Source organism: Lampris incognitus, chromosome 2 (assembly GCF_029633865.1).
Source record: "Lampris incognitus isolate fLamInc1 chromosome 2, fLamInc1.hap2, whole genome shotgun sequence".
NCBI classification, from domain to species: domain Eukaryota; kingdom Metazoa; phylum Chordata; class Actinopteri; order Lampriformes; family Lampridae; genus Lampris; species Lampris incognitus.
Genome location: NC_079212.1, coordinates 125,189,911 through 125,211,193, shown reverse-complemented (window position 1 = coordinate 125,211,193; position 21,283 = coordinate 125,189,911). Strand labels below are relative to the sequence as shown.

General features: G+C 43.7%; 1 protein-coding gene across 1 annotated transcript in view; it reads left to right on the top strand.

The window, feature by feature from the left end:
- shmt2 (serine hydroxymethyltransferase 2 (mitochondrial)) overlaps positions 1 to 21,283 on the top strand; it is a 70,840-nt gene that overhangs the window by 23,407 nt on the left and 26,150 nt on the right. The window contains exons 2-5 of the mRNA XM_056273166.1: positions 8,680 to 8,871; positions 14,293 to 14,372; positions 19,187 to 19,387; positions 21,159 to 21,240. Coding sequence (XP_056129141.1) covers positions 8,680 to 8,871; positions 14,293 to 14,372; positions 19,187 to 19,387; positions 21,159 to 21,240 — 555 coding nt within the window. The remainder of the gene's footprint in view (positions 1 to 8,679; positions 8,872 to 14,292; positions 14,373 to 19,186; positions 19,388 to 21,158; positions 21,241 to 21,283) is intronic.

Below are 21,283 nucleotides of genomic sequence, written 5' to 3'. Positions count from 1 at the left end.
CAATTACTGATGGGACGGAGACTTTGCACACCTGTGCCCCAGCCTCCCTCTTTACTTGTCCCTGCTCTTCCTAATGGGGCTGCTGTGGCAGCCAGAGAAAGAGAGAGGAGGTCAAAGGTCACTCAGACGTTCAACAAAAGACAGAGTGAGGGACTTAAATCAGCTCACACCTGGACAGTCAGTGTGGGTCACTGATACCAAGTCTCAGGGCACTGTGGTTTTGTCTCACTCCACACCTCGTTCATATCTAGTGGATGGCCCTACAGGCAACATCAGGCGAAACAGACACCATCTCATCCCCTTGCCTGAGACAGCACCTCAGCCACAGGCATCCAGCACACCAGCTCAGCCAGCTACCCCGGACCACCCTGAGTCTCCAATACAGACTCCAAAGACAGTCATGCCCGTCCCTACCAGGACTAGGTTTGGTAGAGTGGTAGTAAAGCCTCACAGACTGGATTTGTGAGCATGTAGAGAAGTGAGAAAGTTCTATCCTGTAATGCTCCAGGTGTTATGTGGAAAAAAAGAAAAGCTAAGTTCAACATGGCTTGCCAAGTATGTTTAATGTGAGGTGTGCAGAGACATTTATTGATGGACATTATTATTGGTTTGTTATCTGATATACTTTTGGTACAGTCTGCACTGTTTCCTTATAAAGGGAGATGTGGAGGACTCTGTTAATACCGAAAGGGAATTTTATTTTGAAAAGCTGCCGGGATATACTTCAGATTGTCTCCCGAGTTGTACTGAATAAAGACGTTCGCATTACACTCGATAACAGACTGTTGGAATCAATTATGCATAACACGACAGAACCCATGAACTTCTTGCTGTGAGGCGACCGTGCTAACCACTGCGCCACCATGCCGCCCGTGCCATATCCAGTTCTACTATAATACATCCATGAAAGAAACACCTCACGGAGGTGGTATGTTCGGCCACTTAACGAAGGGAGAGATAGAGAGGGGGAGTTCAGCATGTTGGTGAGGGATGGTGAGGAAAAATATTGTCTCCATACTGTATAAAAGTTGTAAAGCCACAAAGAAGAAACTAAAGGTTTCCGGTGCCACACAAAATGCATATCGACGTGAAACAGTTTCATGTCGAGCCATGTTTTGTGTGACACCAGTATGCGAATGCTAGGTACGCGCGGTCACAAAAATTGAGCTTCAATTCAATTATTAAAAACAATAAGCTAAAAAAAGAGCACATGTAAAAAATATCCACAGACATTTAGTGGGTAGCCAGTTTCAAGTGGGCAACAGTTTGGGGAAAGAAGCTGTTTTTGAGCCTGATAGTGCGGGCTCTGGGGCTCCTGTAGCGCCTCCCAGAGTGCAGGGGGGAGAACAATCCATGGTTGGGGTGGGTGGGATCTTTGCTGATGCTGAGACCCCTTTGAAGACAGCATTTGTGATAAATGTCTTTTATGGCTGGGAGCTGGGTACCGGTGATATGCTGGGCCGCCTTGACGACCCACTGCAGAGCTTTCTGGTCTACAGATGTGCAGTTGCCGTACCACACTGAGATGCAGCTGGTCAGGATGCTCTCATTGGTGCAGTGGTAGAAGTTGGTGAGAATTTTAGGGGATAGACGGGCGCTCCTCAGCCTCCTCGGGAAATGCAGGCATTGTTGGGCCTTTTTCACAAGGACATGGGCAGGCGGATGTACACTGAGGTCCGCTATTGCGTCATTTTAGTCCGCGCGGACCCCAGCAGAGTACGGTCTGTGTATAGTACGTCAAGATTATGAATTGGCCTTAAAGGGTCCGACCCGTTAACCCAAAGCTAGTGAGTCTACCTATCCATGCACGTTACACTTCCCCATTCCTTCGGCTTCAGCATATCAGCTCCCTCACGCCTCTGGGTGCACGTGCTTCCGATGGCCTCACCATCCCGCTTCTGAGCAGCTGCAGCCAGGACGTGAACCCACGCCGCAGGTGACTACGTTAACCAGTCGACTAGAGGGTCTGACCCATTAGCTAAGGGCTAGGGAGTCTGTTTATCCATGCACATTACATATATACATATAAAATATACATCATTACGGTATAACTGTCATGACTGCCCTGCAGCTAAGCATCTTGTCATTGTTTCGATCAAAGCTTTTTTTTATTATTATTTTCAAACTGTTGAAGACTGCAAAGTTAATATCGTTTCTTAATAGCAGTGCAATGAAGCAACATTAATGACTTTGATTCTTTAAGAATATCAAGAAAAATTTCCTCACCTCCCTTTCCTTAATTGCCCTCAGCCCAATACATATATTTTGTACTTGCTTCTTAGAGTTGCCAATGAATGGATGTTTTTCCTCATACCCTGAACGATAACTGTAGTTTGGTTGGACAGAAGTAATCTCCATTTTGGGTCATCAGCATCATATTGTTGACTGATTCATAGGGGGCAGGGCTTGACGCTTACTCCCCCCCCCCCCCAAATTTGGGAGTGCATAAAGAACTTTAGGGTTGCAGCAATGTGTTTTTCCTTAATAGAGGGATTCATTTATTTGAATACAAAAAGTACACTAGGTTTTTGATTATTTCTGCTTCAAACAGTTTATTTAATAATTACGTAATTATTTAAATTTTAGATTGCTTTCAGTATGAACGGTATAGCGCATCTATAATAAAGTATTTCTTAGTTCCAAACGGCAAAAAAAAAAAAAAAAGTCTGCTCAGTTGGTTGAGACACAAATAATATCACTGGGAAATTTGTAATTTGTGATATTGGGCTATACAAATAAAATTGACTTGACTGGACCAGCAGCTTTTGTAAGCATGCCTGCTTTTAGCTCAGTCGGCGGTCCACAGCAGGACTGGGATCAAATTGCTTTTATGGAGGCCCCTTAAAGCTTTTCCGCATCAAGTCCTCAGTTGTGGACACACCAAGGCAGCTTCTGAATTCTTTAGCTATCCATCTAGCTCACTGCATGTTCACTCTTTTTTATTATTATTATTTTGGCATTTCTGCTTTATTCGACAGCGACAGTATAGACAGGAAAGTTTGGGAGGGGGGGCGTATGACATGCAACAAAGGTCGCCGGCTGGATTCCAGAAAGCGACGTTGCGACCATGTGATGAGCTGTAACCATTCGGCTGCAGAGGCGCCCCTGCATCAACACGCTTGACTTTTTTATTTTATGTATTTATTTATTTTTGGTAGAGAAAGTGTTGTATCCCTTTGCGCTGACGAGTGGATCACGTGATTTTTTTTTTTCCGACGGACAACATTGGTTCAGCGTAGTGACCGCTATCATTGTTATCAACTGTTTGCTTGGGGGGGTGGGACAGGCTACGTGGGCTGAATTTTTTTATTCGCACACGTGCTCCTAAACACATTTTACAATTCGCACACAAATCGCAAATGCGAGTGAAATGTTCGCTCTGTCGAACTCTGAGGAGTGACCTAAAGTGTTTTATTCTGGGTTTTTCTTTTTCAAAAAGCTCTAATAGTTTGGTTTTTTTTCTCCTTATTAACTACAGTACAGGAGGCTGCCGTGACATTTCTTCCCTTCATCAGGCACGCTGACTGCCCCGTAGACCCTTTTATTGTTAGTTTGAAAATGATCACGGGGGATGTAGATTAACTAGTTAGATTGGGCTTATGCCACTTTCTCTTATTGAGATCATCTGAAAGTATGTGGCATTCTTTAAATTCAGGCCTTTCAGTAACCACAATGCGTCAATGTCATTTTCAAATTGTTTTAATTACCCACTGCCTCTTCTTAGTTTTTCGTCAGCGTCTAGCCTCCTGCGTCCATACAGACGCTCACTCTGATTTAGCATGTGGTCCCTGATAGTGGCTGCAGTGTTGGTGTCCATAGCACTGTTGTCAAACCATAGCATTTAGTTTTCATTCAGTCAGACACAGCAGTTGCTTATTTTGGTATTGATATCGCCGGTCTCAGGTTGAACATGTGCTAGTAAGTGTCCAGTTAATACTTTATCTGCCTCTGTGGACCAAGAATGAATACTACTTATCCAAAGGTTTCATCAGGGGGTTTTCCTTTTTCATGCTATGTTGTCAGTTTTTTTAAATGCTTACTTTTAAGATATTACCTAGTACCCTACAGCAGTTAAGCCGATTTTTCCCCATGTATTAATGTAAAGGTACATGTAGGGTTAGTTTACTCCATATAGGCTAACAGCCAATTTCTTTAGTTCTGGGATTTGTTTTTTACCTTACACACCCCCGCCTTTGACTGCTAACCCCATGGTTTTAAAACAGTGGATTACATTGAAAAATGTACATATGTTGCACATAGTTTGAATTACTTGAAAGTTCACCCCCTGCTTTTGAAATGTAGACTATTGATGAAGACTCAACAGGCATCTCCAGCCCTGCTACATCTTCATGTCTCATCTCTATTTAAACACAGATACAATAGCATTAACCCACAAATGATTCAAACATCCATCATGATCCTGCATGAAGGGGAAGGACTGGCAATTATTCATGCTTAGGTGTTGGTTAAAAAAAAAAAGAAAGAAAAAAGAAGACCGTGGTAGTGAAAATTGAATGGATTCTACAATGTCACATGATCAGGCACCGAAGCAGCAGAAGCTGAAGAGATTGCCAGCTTCGAGTCCAGATAAGATAAGCAGGAAGTGCTGAATCTGTTCTCTCTCTATGCCTCCTTCTGTACATTGATGCTGTAAAAGCTGATCCCTCTGTTCGGTAGAACTGCTGATTGAAGCATAATTGAACAACCACGCTGATTATTGATATCACACAAACAGGCCAGCTTCTAATTATACTGGGTTACATATTAGAGTGCATGAGAGAGGAATAGACTTGAAATTCAGCTCTACTTATGTTTGACAAGACGAATCCATTTTACATTTATTTTATATATATTAACACATTTGGTACACAGTAACTAGAATTTTTCAGTTTCCATATACACTGCTGAGCCAAAACGTTATGACCACGTACAGGTGAACCGAATAACATTGACAGTGGCGGTTCTAATAATTTTTAACTGGGGTGGCCCAGGGGTGACAAAGGGATGTCTGGAGGTGGCCACTATGTGTTGTTAAAGTTTGCGCACAGAATTGTTTTATATGCATTAATATTCTATGGCTAAAACATAAATTAATAGGCTACATGCATACACATAACTGATGGTCAGTCTCATATTTTGCAGAACCTTTGTAGTCAAGTAGGCTAACATTAACTATGACAAATAAATAGGACCTTTTTCTGAGCTCATTTACAAAAGTTAAGGCTATTAAGTTGTCAAATGCTCCAAGCAAACCACCAAACTAAAATGCATTATGCTGTGAAGGATGGCAGAAAGGAGACAAGACCACTTCTCTTTTTGACCACAACCATGGGGTCGTTTATTTTCTCCACCAACTGAAAGTACACAGTTCACTATTATCAACTCGGGCTGCTCGACATGCTAGTTCACACACACCAATCCTCCTCAACCGTGCATCTACCCACAATCCCCTCTGCTGACCCCTGAACCCACCGTCTTAAAAGGACAGTCACATGGTGAATGTCTAACCTGCTTAAAGTAGGTCACTACAATGCAAACCCTGGATTCTATCTTCCTCTATATTAACTCAAAATGGCTAATCTGAATTATATAGTATACAATGCATTATGGAATACACTAAGATAATTAGCCTTGATGTTTTTGGATAACGCATAAAAAAACAGGTTCGGACCATATTTAAGGCCATTAAAGTCATGGACTTTGTTCTGCAGAACAAACTGCAAGGTGTTAAGCAATCCCTGTCATGGTTCACCAGCATAACACCAATGTGCAGGCTTGTTTTAATCTAAGGAGACTAACATGAAGTGACTGGATAAGTAACTGTGGCAGAGTGGGGTGTGGACCAGCTATCCTGAGTTAGTCTAATTAACTCGGGACAGATAAATTGGTTCCACACTGCAAATGAAGATGCCACAGCTAGAGGGGACTTTTAATGAACATTTGTTTTTAGTCTTTTTCATATTGGGGAATCAGGAAAACTTTATTGTCATTTTGTTTTATGTACTTGCATATGGTTTTAACTCTGGTGTTTTTAATAATTTTTTTAATAAATTGACTATTGTGCCCTCATTTATGATCTGTTTCCATGTCTCTGTGCCAAGGAACCCAGGTAGTGGCAGCGTATTACCATAGTGGTGACTTGTACAGGTGTCCCGACACGGGAAAGAGACACAAACCTGGAGACTTGGCATGCCAAGAAGAAAACTGCAGCTTGGGTGGCAGCATTGGGGGAAGAGAAGACCTTGCTGTATTGTGGGCCGGCGGCAGTGAAGGTGGTGCCAACCAGTTGCCAAGGGACGACAGCCCTTGCCCAACATAGCCCTACCCACCAGGAGTGTCGGCGTCTCGCCTAGCGACAAATCCTGCAGTCCATAGTCCAACTGCCCTGCGACAGAGGATGTGACCGCCTCTCCCGGGCTGCGAGGATGAATGGTGGGGAGCCACCTTGTGGAGAGGACTGAGGGAGGCGACATTGTCGAGGGAGCTGTGCCCTCCCAGTGTGGAGGAGTGGAGGGTAGAAAAAGATGCCTCCATCAGCGCACCCCAGGGAGATTTTGTGTTAAGGACATGCTAGTGGCTAGCCAAGTGAGGTATGGAAACCCTGTGTCAGAGTCCAGACGATGAGCCACCAGACCTACTGGAGCCAGCGCCCTGGACCCACTCGAAGCGAGAAGAGGAGCAGGAAGGCACTCTCTCCCTACAGTGCCCTTTGGGTGGTGGGGGATGAGAGGATGCCTGAGGAGTGGAGAAGCAGTGTACTGGTACCGATTTCCAAGAATAAGGGTGATGTGCAGAGCTGTAGTAACTGCAGAGGAATAAAGTTGATCAGCTACAGCATGAAGATATGGGGAAGAGTAGTGGAAGCTAGGTTAAGAGGAGAGGGGATGAATAGCAAGCAGCAGTATGGCTCCATGCTAGGAAAGAGCACTAGATATATAATGTTTGCTTTGAGAGTGTTGATGGAGAAGAATAGAGAAGGTCAGAAGGAGTTACATTGTGTCTTTGTGGATTTAGAGAAAGGATATGACAGGGTGCTGAGAGGAGGTGTTTTATGAGGAAGTCTGGAGTGGTAGAGAAGTATGTAATATGTCTGTGAATAGTGGTAATAGTGGTGCAGGATATGTATGAGGGCAGTGTGACAGTGGTGAGGTGTGTGGTGGGAATGACAGATTGGTTCGAGGTGGGATTAGATCAAGGATCAGCTGAGCCCTTTCTTGGTTCGAGGTGGGATTAGATCAAGGATCAGCTGAGCCCTTTCTTGTTTGCAATGGTGATAGACGGGTTAATGAATGAGATCAAGCAGGAGTCTCTGTGTACTATAATGTTCACAGATGACATTGTGATCTGTAGTGAGAGTAGGAAGCAGGTTGAGAGCCTGGAGAGAAGAATGGAATTTAGTAGGAGCAAGATGGAATACTTATGTGTGAACGAGGGAGGACAGCAGAATGGTGACAATGCAAGGAGTAGAGGTGGCGAAGGTGGACGAATTTAAATACTTGGTCAACTGTTCAAATTAGCGGGGAGTGGGGAAGAGAGGTGAAGAAGAGAGTGCAGGCAGGGTGGAGTGGTGCAGAAGACTGTCAGGAGTGATTTGCAACAGAAGGAACCAGCAAGAGTGAAAGAGAAGGTTTACAAGATGGTAGTGTAACCAGCTATGTTGTATGGTTTGGAGACAGTGGCACTGACGAAAAGACAGGAGGTGGAGCTGGAGGTGGCAGAGTTGAAGATGCTAAGATTTTTGTTGGGAGTGATAAAAATTGACCGGATTAAGAGTGAGTATATTAGAGGGACAGCTCAGGTTGGACAGTTTGGAGAAAAAGCCAGAGGGGCAAGATTGAGATAGTTTGGACATGTGTGCAGGAGAAATGCTGGGTATATCAAAGTCAAAGTATCTTTATTGTCCCTTGCAAGGAAATTAGTTTGCAGCCAGTATAAAAACTCTCACACAAAGACAAAACATACAAACACCAAGATGGAATTGACAACAGGACGTTGTGGGCAAGGAGAACCAAAGTAGGTCAAATATAAAATATAAAAAATATAAACTATACGGACCAAGGAAACTAGCAAACTGCAGACAACAGATCAATACTATCTACTGTTTAACAACTGGATGGCAGTGGGGACAAAGGAAGCCCTGTATCTCTTAGTCCTAATACAGCTGTTACCTGAAGGTAACAGCTCAAACTGGGAGAAGGATGATGAAGATGGAGCTGCCAGGCAAGAGAAAAGGAGGAAGGCCAAAGAGGAGGTTTATGGATGTGGTGAGGAAGGACATGCAGGTGGTTGGCGTGACAGAGGAAGATGCAAAGGACAGGAGGAGATAGAAATGGATGATTCGCCGTGGTGACCGCTAATGGGAGGCGCAAGAAGTAAAAGGAGAAGAGGCTTTTTTTTCACAGTATTTCACTTGGCTATACATTGCTGCAACAACATAAGGTTTTTTGAAAATAACCATCAGCAGATTTTGATAAAAATATAACCTCTAGAATGTTTTTGGAATATATTCTAACTTCTAAGTAGACACACCTTTGGGCTCTAACTCAATGTATGACAAGCTGTGGCCTAGAATGCTTATTTACTGCTGGGAGCTGTTGGATTGGATGAACTCCTTTTCACTGTAGTCCTCTTTTTCTCTTTATTTACTGTACTCTTCTCTCTTTCCCTCCCTGTCCATAGCCTCTGTGCCAGCGTACTCCAGTGGCCCTGGGTGTCCGTGGGCAGCAGTCCCACGCAGCCACACGTGCAGTGGATGAGGAGCGTGCGTGGACGGGGCAGGAGAGCCTTGCTCAGGATGATCCAGAGATGTGGGACCTTCTGCTGAAGGAGAAGGATAGGCAGTGCCGGGGTCTTGAACTCATCGCCTCTGAGGTAAAAGTTTGTTAAAATACTTACTAATGATGCATGTGATTATTCACGAGAGCTTGTCTTTTTTTATTTTTTATTAAGGAATTCCAGTAGAGTTCAGCATTAAGAACCTGCTCGAAATTTCTCAGGTCCGGGTATTCGATTTTAAAAAGAAAAAAAAAATTAGTTGCCTACTGCTTATCGAATCTTGAGATCATAGTTTCTAGTACCAAAGATACTAGTACTAGATCCAGCTAGTACTAGTATCTTTGGTGCCTCACACTCAGGCGCAACATAAAATGTATGGAAAGACAGAATTACATATATATTCTATATTTCTATTTAGCTATTTCCTTTAGCTATGACTTCACAGGATCACCTGTTAGAAACAGGTTTGGAGGGGTATGCAAAGTTAATCCAAGAATGTACAAGAGAACATTCACGACAAGTTGGCAAATGTATGTTTGCTGCTATGCTCAGTGGGGGGGACACATTCGCACACGAGACCGAACAAGAGGAACGGCAGGAAGCAGAGGTGCCCTCAGTCCAACGACTCAAACAGCCCTGCCAATTGTTCCTTTGGAGAGTACTAATTGGACCCAAAAGGAATCTGCAGCATTTCTTCACATTTTCTGCACATATTATTGATTAAAATCTTTGGAATTCTGCAGAATGAATCTGTCTGCCTCTTAGATATATAACATTTAGTAACATAAATAAAATGCATTTTAGAAATTGTAGCCACATAACATTTTTTAAATCAAGATAGTAGTACTTCAGTATTTGTGAAAATCTAGAGGTACAGCACAAAAGCCATGAAGTTCATTATTTAAAAAAAACTTTTCAAAGTGTAAATATACTATAAATATACTATAAATAATAAAATGTACAAACAGGAATATTAAGACAAACATTAGTTTAATTTAAGCTGTTTCAGTAATACAGGTGTGTGTGTGTGTGTGTGTGTGTGTGTGTGTGTGTGTGTGTGTGTGTGTGTGTGTGTGTGTGTGCGTACGCGTGCATATGCGTGCCAGCATTTTTGTCTTCTTTTCATTCAGTCAGATTACTTTCTGAGTTTCTGTCTTGTATGTTTCTCCAATCAGATTATTTTCTGTCACGTCTCTAGGTGAAAATGAAATCTGTTTACAGCAGTTGTTGCTCTGTCTTTACAAATGATGCCTCTATAATTGCTCATCTATTTCCCTCCCGCCTGTGTGTGTGTGTGTGTGTGTGTGTGTGTGTGTGTGTGTGTGTCACTGTTACACATATGCTGCCTCATCGTTCTCCTGTACCACCAGAGATCTGGCCCTAATGGTGCTGTAGGATATCAACACAATATCAGTGGCATCACTGGATGTGACATGAATGTAAAGTCGATCATTGAATTCTATCATCATTAAGCCCTCCCACCGGTACGATCTAGCCACATTCAGTACGGATATCAAACGAGGCCAAAAATGAGCGTGATTTGGAACCATTCCATTCTAATCAATGAATTGACTGAAATGCCAAAAAGCACCACATGAAACAGTATTTGTTTCCCCAATTGGGAAATGTGTTGTGCAGTCAAAAAAACAATAGTTGTAAAAGGAATAAATAATGACAGCAATCTGTATATGTAGTGATATCTAAAACACCTAAAACATCTAAGATAATATCAGTGCACAAAAGAGAAGAGCCTTATGGTGACAGCTCTAGCCCTGTTGTCTCTGATCAAGCATGATGGATCTGTATGTGTTTGTGTGACTGCCACAGGGCGATTGCAATGTAAAAGTTGGATGCCCATCCATTAATGAATATTGTAACCGATTCTGATTCAATTGTGTCCTTTGTCCTGAAATGCCTGAATTTGAGTTGGAATCCAAAAAAAGAATGATTTCAAGATCTAGTCATTGTAAGTGATATTGCGGGAAGGTAATCCTGCAATATCACTTACAATGATAAACTATACGGAAAACATAGTTTTGGCTTTTGAAACCTTTTTGTTTCGTTCTCAAAAATTATGATGGGGGCATCCGGGTAGCGTGGTCTATTCCATTGCCTACCAACACAGGGATGGCCAGATCGAATCCCCGTGTTACCTCTGGCTTGGTCGGGTGTCTCTACAGACACAGTTGGCCATGTCTGCAGGTTGGAAGCCGGATGTGGGTGTGTGTCCTGGTCGCTGCACTTGCGCCTCCTCTGGTTGGTCGGAGCGCCTGTTCAGGAGGGGGAACTGGGGGGAATAGCATGATCCTTCCACATGCTACGGCCCCCTGGTGAAACTTCTCACGGTCAGGTGAAAAGAAGCGGCTGGCGACTCCACATGTATCGGAGGAGACGTGGTAGTCTGCAGCCCTCCCCGGATCGGCAGAGGGGGTGGACCAGCGGCCAGGATGGCTCGGAAGAGTGGGGTAATTGGACGGGTACAGTTGGGGAGAAAAAGGGGGGGGGGAAATGAAAATAAAAAGTTATGATAAGAACTGGTGATAAATGAGTTCAATAATCAGAGTTGAATCACTAAAATGCAAATGACCCTGAACCCTAGATTCCAGATTTTATGGGTTTTGGGGTCTGTTGTGTTTGTTTGTTTGTTTGTTTTTTGTAGCTCAGTTGCAACTGAGCAATGTCAGTGACTCCATGACCTCATTATCTGAAGATAGAAGTTTTTCTATTCAAAGGAGCAGACCAGGTTTTTACCACTTGAGTCGATTTCCTCCCTCCCCTGTCCCTTGCTGCTGCTGCTTCTCTGCCACAAAAGTTGTTCAGTGAAGTGTATCAGTGCCCTCATAACACAAAAGCCTGAGTCGGTCTAGTGTGAGATGAAGCTGATATCTTCATACTGCCTCCCTGCAGCCCCCACACCCCAAAGCCACTGTAGGACAGACAGGCCCATATATGAGGAAAACCGTTATAGTTCCTCACAAATGTCCACCCTCACACACGCACACACACATACTAAATGTCAGGAAAATGGACTGACCTAGAAATGAGAGAGCTTTGTTCAGTTTGTGCAGAGGATGAAGTTGATAGTCAGTGGCATGGTACACTTGTATGGAAAATCAATAATGTCAAAATAATAAGAAAAAATAAAGTTAATTACAGATGCCATAGTTTATGATATCAAATGCACCCTACATGAGTTGGGAATAAGACAGAAAGCATTGTCATGTTGTATGTGAACAAATGGCATCTTACGGAGAGATGCTGTATGTGTAAACAGGGAAAACCACCAGCGGTGCCTTAAACATTGTTCTGACAATTTTTACAGAATTGGTGAAGTTTGAGTGGATGGCAGGCAGGTTAATGAAGAGAAAAAAATGTAGGCCATCTCATTTATTGAGACAATTCTCCCTATCACGTTTTCCAATTCAAAGAGCTAACGATAGAGGAGAAAAACAAGTGACTGTTATACATTTCTTTATGTGCGGCTCCCGTCAGCCAGCTGGCTATGTATTGTTTCAAACACATTCACCTACAGACTGGAGGCACTGTGAGTGGATTATGAGATAAAAAGGGATGTGTTAGTCTTATCCAACCATTTCCTACTAGCTTGGCACTTGCAAATGGCCATTGACAAACATCAGATGTCACACATTTTTTCTTTCCAAAAAATACCAGTGTATTTAATTGATAAACCATAATAATTTAATGTTGAGTCTTTAATTTTTTGAAATTTACAGTAGTAAATCCCGAAATTTACGTTTTGGCAGCGCTAACTCACATTTGCAACGGCCTCACCCAGTACCAGTGTGGGAAGATGGCGGCACGAACTGAGGTTTGTGGCGGCCTCACCCAGTGCCATCCATGCAGTGTCTTTGTCCACGTCTGCCATCCTGCGGGCCCAGCGGCCACAGCCCTGCCCAGAGCTGTGCCTAAAGAGGAAACACCGAGGGCAGTCTGACAGGATGCGGGAGCAGGTCAGGCTAAGCTAACTGCTAGCCAATGCAGACCGGCAGTTCCGATAACACCGAGGGCGGTCTGGCAGTGGCCTCGCCTGGTGTTGACTTAGCTTACTGACTTAGCGCGTCACTTAGCTCGCCAGATATCATCTGCCCATCAGCAAACACTTGGACCAGGCTGCAGCCTGCATGTAGCAACATGACCGGTCAATGACAGTGACAATGTGTCAGAGAGATACAGATAGAGACACACAGACAAACATATAGAGAGAGAAACAGACAAATATACAATTAGTACAATTGTACACACTAATTGTACAATTAGTGTGTGTTTTCTTTCAAAATTACATGTAAATACGAAAAGCCACTTAGTCACCCATTTATTTTAGTCGACGCAATGAAGTCAATGAAGTAGACAGGAGTACAAGGAGATGCAGCGTAAAGCGAAGAGAGAGGTGGCAAAGGCAAAGCAAAAGGCGCATGGTGAGTTGTATGAGTAATTAGACACTAAGGAAGGAGAAAATGACTTGTACCGTTTGGCTAGGCAGAAGAGTTCCCCAGTCCCCCCCCCCCCGAACAGGCGCCCCGACCGACCAGAGGAGGCGCTAGTGCAGTGACCAGGACACATACCTACATCCGGCTTCCCACCAACAGACACGGCCAATTGAGTCTGTAGGGACACCCGACAAAGCCGGAGGTAACACGGGGATTCGAACCAGCAATCCCCGTGTTGGTTGGCAACGGAATAGAGCGCTACGCCACCCGGTTGCCACAAAAAAACACTTTTTTTTAACTCACCTTGAGTACCGAAGAACCTATCAGGTTAAGTCAAGGCCCATCCCCGCTAGTATCAAACAATGAAACCTCTCAATAACTTCTGTTAACTCGAGGCCCCAAGTGGTCGACTCGTGTTTTCGTCTCCTGGCAGGATCGCATGTGTGGAAGAACCTATCAGGTTAAGTCAAGGCCCATCCCCGCTAGTATCAAACAATGAAACCTCTCAATAACTTCTGTTAACTCAAGGCCCCAAGTGGTCGACTCATGTTTTCGTCTCCTGGCGGGATCACGTGTGTATCTATGTGTGCGGCCGCGCGCACATAGATATTTTAGTAGAATATGTTTACCTTGACCGTTCCACTGTATTCTGCATTGGAATGACAAGTGATTACTTAAAGAGAATATGAAGCCTTGGTTCCATTTTCAGAAACTCAGAGATGCAAAAAGACACTCCAATAACATCTTTTTGCGTTAGCAGAAGTGTATACTGTTATGTTGTATCTTCAAGCACCACAGGTGATAACCATTGCAGGGTGCAGAGTGTTAGTTCAAGGATGTTCAGGGGTTCAATACTGTCATGATTGCCTTTTTGCTGTAGGGGATTTCTCACTATCACTTAACAGTCTTTAATTTGCTGTTCTTGTTCCTGCTGTCCAGCATTGTCATTGATCAGCATGTGTCTGTTTGAATGAGTGTGCCTGTGTGTCTGTGGGTGTCTTGGTCTTCATCTGTGTGTGCGCGTGTGTATGTGTTTGCGTGCATGTGTGTATTCATTCTTTTTCCACAGAATTTCTGCAGTCGAGCCGCGCTGGAAGCCCAGGGCTCCTGTCTGAACAACAAATACTCAGAGGGCTACCCAGGGAGGAGGTGAGTGTTTACACAGTCCACCCCTGCTTATTAACACAAAAAACACCTGCAGGCACATAACTGTCACTTGCATACTGTACATATGCGAGAATATACATGCACGCACAGACACATTCATACATATATGCATGTATATATACAGTGCATCCGGAAAGTATTCACACCCCTTCACTTTCCCCACATTTTGTTATGTTACAGCCTTATTCCAAAATGGATTAAATTCCTTTTTTTTCTCATCAATCTACACACAATACCCCATAATGACAAAGTGAAAAAGGTTTTGTAGAAATTTTTGCAAATTTATGAAAAATAAAAAACTGAAATATTGCATGTACATAAGTATTCACACCCTTTGCTATGATACCCAAAATTGAGCTCAGGTTCATCCTGTTTCCACTGATCATCCTTGAGATGTTTCTACATCTTGATTGGAGTCCACCTGTAGTAAATTCAATGGATTGGACATGATTTGGAAAGGCACACCTGTCTATATAAGGTCCCACTGTTGACGGTGCATGTCAGAGCAGAAACCAAGCCATGAAGTCAAAGGAATTGTCTGTGGACCTCCGAGACAGGATTGTATCGAGGCACAGATCTGGGGAAGGGTACAAAAAAATGTCTACAGCTTTGAAGGTCCCGAAGAGCACAGTGGTCTCCACCATTCGTAAATGGAAGAAGTTTGGATCCACCAGGACTCTTCCTAGAGCTGGCCGCCCAGCCAAACTGAGCAATCGGGGGAGAAGGGCCTTGGTCAGGGAGGTGACCAAGAACCCGATGGTCACTCTGACAGAGCTCCAGCGTTCCTCTGTGGAGATGGGAGAACCTTCCAGAAGGACAACCATCTCTGCACCACTCCACCAATCAGGCCTTTATGGTAGAGTGGCCAGACGGAAGCCTCTGCTCAGTAAAAGGCACATGACAGCCCACTTGGAGTTTTCCAGAAAGCACCTAAAGGACTCTCAGACCATGAGAAACAAGATTCTCTGGTCTGATGAAACCAAGATTGAACTCTTTGGCCTGAATGCCAAACGTCACGTATGGAGGAAACCAGGCACCTCTCATCACCTTGTTAATACCATCCTTACAGTGAAGCATGGTGGTGGCAGCATCATGCTGTGGGGATGTTTTTCAGCGGCAGGAACTGGGAGACTAGTCAGGATTGAGGGAAAGATGAATGGAGCAAAGTACAGAGAGATCCTTGATGAAAACCTGCCCCAGAGCGCTCAGGACCTCAGACTGGGGCGAAGGTTTACCTTTCAACCCGGCAACGACCCTAAGCACACAGCCAAGACAATGAAGGAGTGGCTTCGGGACAAGTCTGTGAATGTCCTTGAGTGGCCCAGCCAGAGCCCAGACTTGAACCCCATTGAACATCTCTGGAAAGACCTGAAAATAGCTGTGCAGCAACGCTCCCCATCTAACCTTACAGAGCTCGAGAGGATCTGCAGAGAAGAATGGGAGAAATACCCCAAATATAGGTGTGCCAAGCTTGTAGCGTCATACCCAAGAAGACTTGAGGCTGTAATTGCTGCCAAGGGTGCCTCAACCAAGTACTGAGTAAAGGGTGTGAATACTTATGTACATGCAATATTTCAGTTTTTTATTTTTAATAAATTTGCAAAAATTTCTACAAAACCGTTTTTGCTTTGTCATTATGGGGTATTGTATGTAGATTGATGAGAAAAAAAAGGAATTTAATCCATTTTGGAATAAGGCTGTAACATAACAAAATGTGGAGAAAGTGAAGGGGTGTGAATATTTTGCGGATGCACTGTATGTACATATGTATGCTCATCTGCATAAACAAAGACATACCTACACAGACACATGCATAAACATGCATACAGACATACACATAGAGGCACATGATTTATGTTTAATTGGCCCTATTTAATGAGAAATGTGTGAAATGGCCGGGATTAGAGTCAGCACCTCCCAAGTCTGAGGCCATGGTTCTCCACCAGAAGATGGTGGATTTCTCCCTCCAGGTTAGAGATGAGTTGTTGCCTAAAGTGAAGGGGTTCAAGTATCCTGGGGTCTTGTTCATGAGTTAGGGTAGGATGGAGCAGGAGATTGAAAGGCGAATTGGTGCAGCATCAGCAATAATGCGGACATTGTACCGGACCGTTGTGGTGAAGAAGTAGCTGAGCCGGAAGACAAAGCTCTCAATTTATCAGTCAATCTTCATTCCAGCCCTCACCTATGGTCATGAGCTTTGGGTACTAACCGAAAGGGTGAGATCATGGATACAAGCGGCTGAAATGAGTTTCCTCCATAGGGTGTCTGGGCTCAGCCTTAGAGTGGGGAGCTCGGACATGCGGAGGGAGCTTGGAGTGGAGCCGCTGCTCCTTCATGTTGAAAGGAGCCAGTTGAGGTGGTTCAGGCATCTGATAATGGTGCCTCCTGGGCGCCTTCCTTTGGAGGTTTTCCAGGCACGTCCAACTGGGAGGAGACCGCGGGCTAGACCCAGAACCCGTTGGAAGGACTACATGTCCAATCTGGCCTGGGAATGTCTTCGGATCCCCCAGGAGGAGCTGGAGGGCGTTACTGAGGAGAGGGACATCTGGAGTGCCATACTTAGCTTGCTGCCACCGCGACCCGACCCCAGAGAAGCAGCTGATGATGAGATGAGATGAGATGGCCCTGTTTATGTTATTACAAACCTACCACATCGTAACTAATCTCAAGCCTCCAAACTACTAAAAAACACTTAAGGTGGGACAGTGGGCCCATTTTCAGGTTTTGTGGATTTATTTTTCACAGAACATTATTTCTCCTGGATAATTCCTGTTTTGTTCTTCTTTTTTTGGGGGGGGGGTCAGCATTCAGAGAACCAGCATGTTTTATAACATCCCTCTTTTCTCAGGAATTAATGCTCACAGTAAATCTCCCTGCTGCTGTGTTAGTTTCAAATATTTATTTTTTATTTTTGTCTGCTCTGCCATCGTTCAACCTTTTTCATGTAAAAATGATAAAGGATGATCAAAACAAATTAATCGGTTCATCGCCAGCTGTTGTTTTCTCCTGTCCCAAATAAAATATACCATTTACCTAATTCCTCTGGATTTGTTTTACTTCATTTGTCCAAAGTAGTGTCCTGAATCTGATGAGGTAGTGTCAGGATTGGGTCCCATTTTAATGACATGTTACTCCATTATTTTATGTAACATAAAGAGTGTATCTTTATAGTGACCCAGTCATAAATGTCACAGCTTTATTTTCATGTTCTAAAATTCACTCAGCATAAAAGTGTTTATCTTGATATTGGTCATGAAAAAGGTGTTTTGACTGGTTGGCAAGTATAAATGCTTCAATCTCACATTATAGAAACAGCTTATAGGATACTCTCCTTTTTTTTTTTAAACCCAGACCTCATTGAAACAACTGCAAGCTTCATTTAGAATTGTACAGACAAAAATGTAGATTGCTTCAGTTCCACTTTTCTTAATCTTCTGGCTTGGCATCAACACGGTTCAAAGGGAAAATAATTTAAGCCTTGAAAATCTATTCCCTTTTCAAGAACAGGGAGCTCACATTGCCGTCCAACATATCTTGTAAAAGTGTTAAATTGAAAAAATATTCTCAAATCACACTTCTGCTGTTAAAGCTACTTTATCGTGCACTTCAAATACGTTTTCTTTGCTACATATGTTGCAGTTTGTTTGTTTTCTCCTACAGGACTTTTGGGCTGCATTACTTCCTGCTGTAAAAAGTGCAGAAGTTTACACGTGGTTGGGCTGTACTGCATTAGCCATAAAAAGTAGTTCCAAATCGAATCGGATTTTGCTCCTGTCTAAAATAAAATGCAAATAAACATAAAATAAATGAAAGTACACGGGACTGCACTGTGAACTTGTTGTATTCAAAACGAGACATGTCATCGTCCCCCCCCCTTCCCCCTAATTGAACCTGGACAATTATCCCACTCTTCCATCCCGGTTGCTGTTCCACCCCCTCTGCCGATCCAGGAAGGGCTGCAGACTACCACATGTCTCCTCCAACACGTGTGGAGTCGCCAGCCACTTCTTTTCACCTGACAGTGAGGAGTTTCACCAGGGGGAGGTAGTGCATGGGAGGATCACGCTATTCCCCCCAGTCCCTCCCCCCGAAAAGGTGCCCCAACCGACCAGAGAAGGCGCTAGTGCAGCAACCAGGACACATTTCCACATCTAGCTTCCCATCCGCAGACACGGCCAATTGTGTCTATAGGGATGCCCGACCAAGCCAGAGGTAACGGATTCAAACCGGTGATCCTCATGTTGGTTGGCAACGGAATAGACCGCTACTTGCTTGTCTATTTCTAAATGATACCCAAAAACATTTTGATGATTTTAAAAAATTGAACCGATCCTTTAATCATGTGATTAAAGATTTGTCATTCTTATTTGATTTAGTGGTGTTACAATGGTATTGGGAGCAACAAACATTACTTGTTTTTATACAGTCAGAGATACTGAAATGTTTAATTACTTGTGATATTAGAGACCACCAGAATTATTAGTCATGTCACACTTAATTGGTCAATTTGTTTGCAAAGTTGTCATTCAGCGGAGCATTAACACCTGTCATTTGCAGCATCCATACCACACATAGCATCCATACCATGCCTATTCATCAAATATGCATGGACTGTTTGAGAAAACCATAGTAACCGAATGTACACAGGAAGAACATGCACACAGTAAACAAGTCAACACAGAAGGGCTGGTGTCAAATATCCAGGAGAAACAGTATTTAGGAATGGCTCAAGAAATCATGTTTACACAAACAGTTCAGATTTGTTTACATCATGTCAATTATATCCCCCTGTGTAGGTACTATGGCGGAGCAGAAGTGGTGGACAAGATTGAGCTGCTGTGCCAGAAGAGAGCCCTGGAAGCCTTTGATCTGGACCCTGCCTTGTGGGGAGTCAATGTCCAGCCGTACTCCGGCTCCCCTGCTAACTTTGCTGTCTACACTGCTGTGCTCAAACCCCACGATCGCATCATGGGCCTGGACCTCCCTGATGGAGGACAGTCAGTAGTTTACACCTTTTTTTCTGTATGTGTGTGTGTGTGTGTGTGTGGGTGGGTGTGTAAAGTTAAGATAGTATGATAATGTTTACTCTATCCATATTGTCCTCTCTCATTTGCTTATTCGCCAACCAACTAAATTCTCCAGTTACCTTTTACTCAATGCTTGGTCCACAATCAAGGCCTTAGTCAAACACTCACTCGCTCATGAGTGGCAGATACTTTACCCACAGGAGAATGGGGGGAAAAGACTTAAAATACATTTTATTGTATGACTTTTGTACCCAATAACCTTTTTTTTATCAAGTAATTATAATTAGTCAATAAAATAAAGGTGCGATTGTCATGTTGCTGTCTGCAGAAAATATGGAGAAATAAGAAAGCTAGATTGAGGTCATTTAACATTTATTTAATTTAAAACTTATCTTACTTCGCTTACAGTACACAAAAAGAGAAAAGTCAGATTGCACTCTAAGAGAGCACGAGTGGTTTTGTGGCGAACAAGGTCGACCATTTTATGAAAAGATTAGTCATACCAATGAGCTGACATGGAACTGGGGGGTATAGTGTATATATATATATATATATATACCCCCCCCCATTATCCTTTTTCAGGTGGTGTGTGTCTTTCTTAAGCTCAGGTCCTCTACCAGAGGCCTGGGAGTTTGAGGGTTCTGTGCAGTATGTTAGCTGTTCCTAGGACTGCACTCTTCTGGACAGCTACCTCAGATGTTGTACCTGGAATTTGCTGGAGCCACTTTCCCAGTCTGGGGGTCACAGCCCCTAGTGCTCCTATTACCACTGGAACTGCTGTGGATTTCACCTTTCACATCCGATCTAGTTCTTCCCTCAGCCATTGGTATTTCTCTAACTTCTCATGCTCTTTCTTCCTGTTGTTGCCGTCTCTGGATTGCTGCATCGATCACTACTGCTGTCTTCTGTTCCTTGTCAACCACCACTATGTCTAGTTGGTTAGTCAGCACCTGCTTGTCAGTCTGGAACTTGGAAGACCCACAGGATCTTGACTCTGCCATTCTCAACCACCTTTGGTGGTGTCTCCCATTTGGACTTGGGGACTTCCAGTCTGTATTCAGTACAGATGTTCCTGTACACTATCCAAGCCACTTGGTTATGGCTTTCAGTGTATGCCTTCCCAGCTAGCATTTTACACCCTGCTACTAAGTGCTGGACTGGACTGTCTCTGTCTCGTCTTTGCACAGCCTGTATCTCACTCAGCACTTTGTCCTGGAGGGCCCTTTTTCTGATATACTCATGGATGTTCCTTGTTTCATCCTGGGTAGTGGCTCTGACACTCACTAACCCTCAACCCCCATCTTTCGCTTATTGTACAGTCTCTCCTAGCAGCTGGATAGCTCAGTAGGTAAGAATGCCGGATTCTCCACCAGAGACTGGGGATTAAAACCCCAGTTGGGACGAGTCTCCAGTAAGAGTCCATGGCTTAGACTGCTAATGCTATACAAACCAACTACCTCAGATATGAGAGAGAGTAACGTGAATAGAGTCATACCGGCTCGGACGTTGCCCGGGTTAACAAGCGCGTCAGGTGTTGGTGAACCAGGGCAACCTGATGAGAAATGGGCTACCGGAACAAGACATTCATGGACAAGGAGCGAGAACCTGGAACTAATGGAATGCTACTAGAGAGAGAGAGAGAGAGAGAGAGAGAGAGAGAGAGAGAGAGAGAGAGAGAGTGTTTGTGTTTCTCCTTGTGATTTCGGCTCTTTACATGTTGCCGTTTTTTTTTCCTCCCCAGTTTGACCCATGGCTATATGTCGGATGTAAAGAGAATCTCTGCCACCTCCATCTATTTTGAGTCTATGCCCTACAAGCTGAATGTAAGTAGAGACCCTCTTCTAAACTGTATCCCTTAGCTACTGA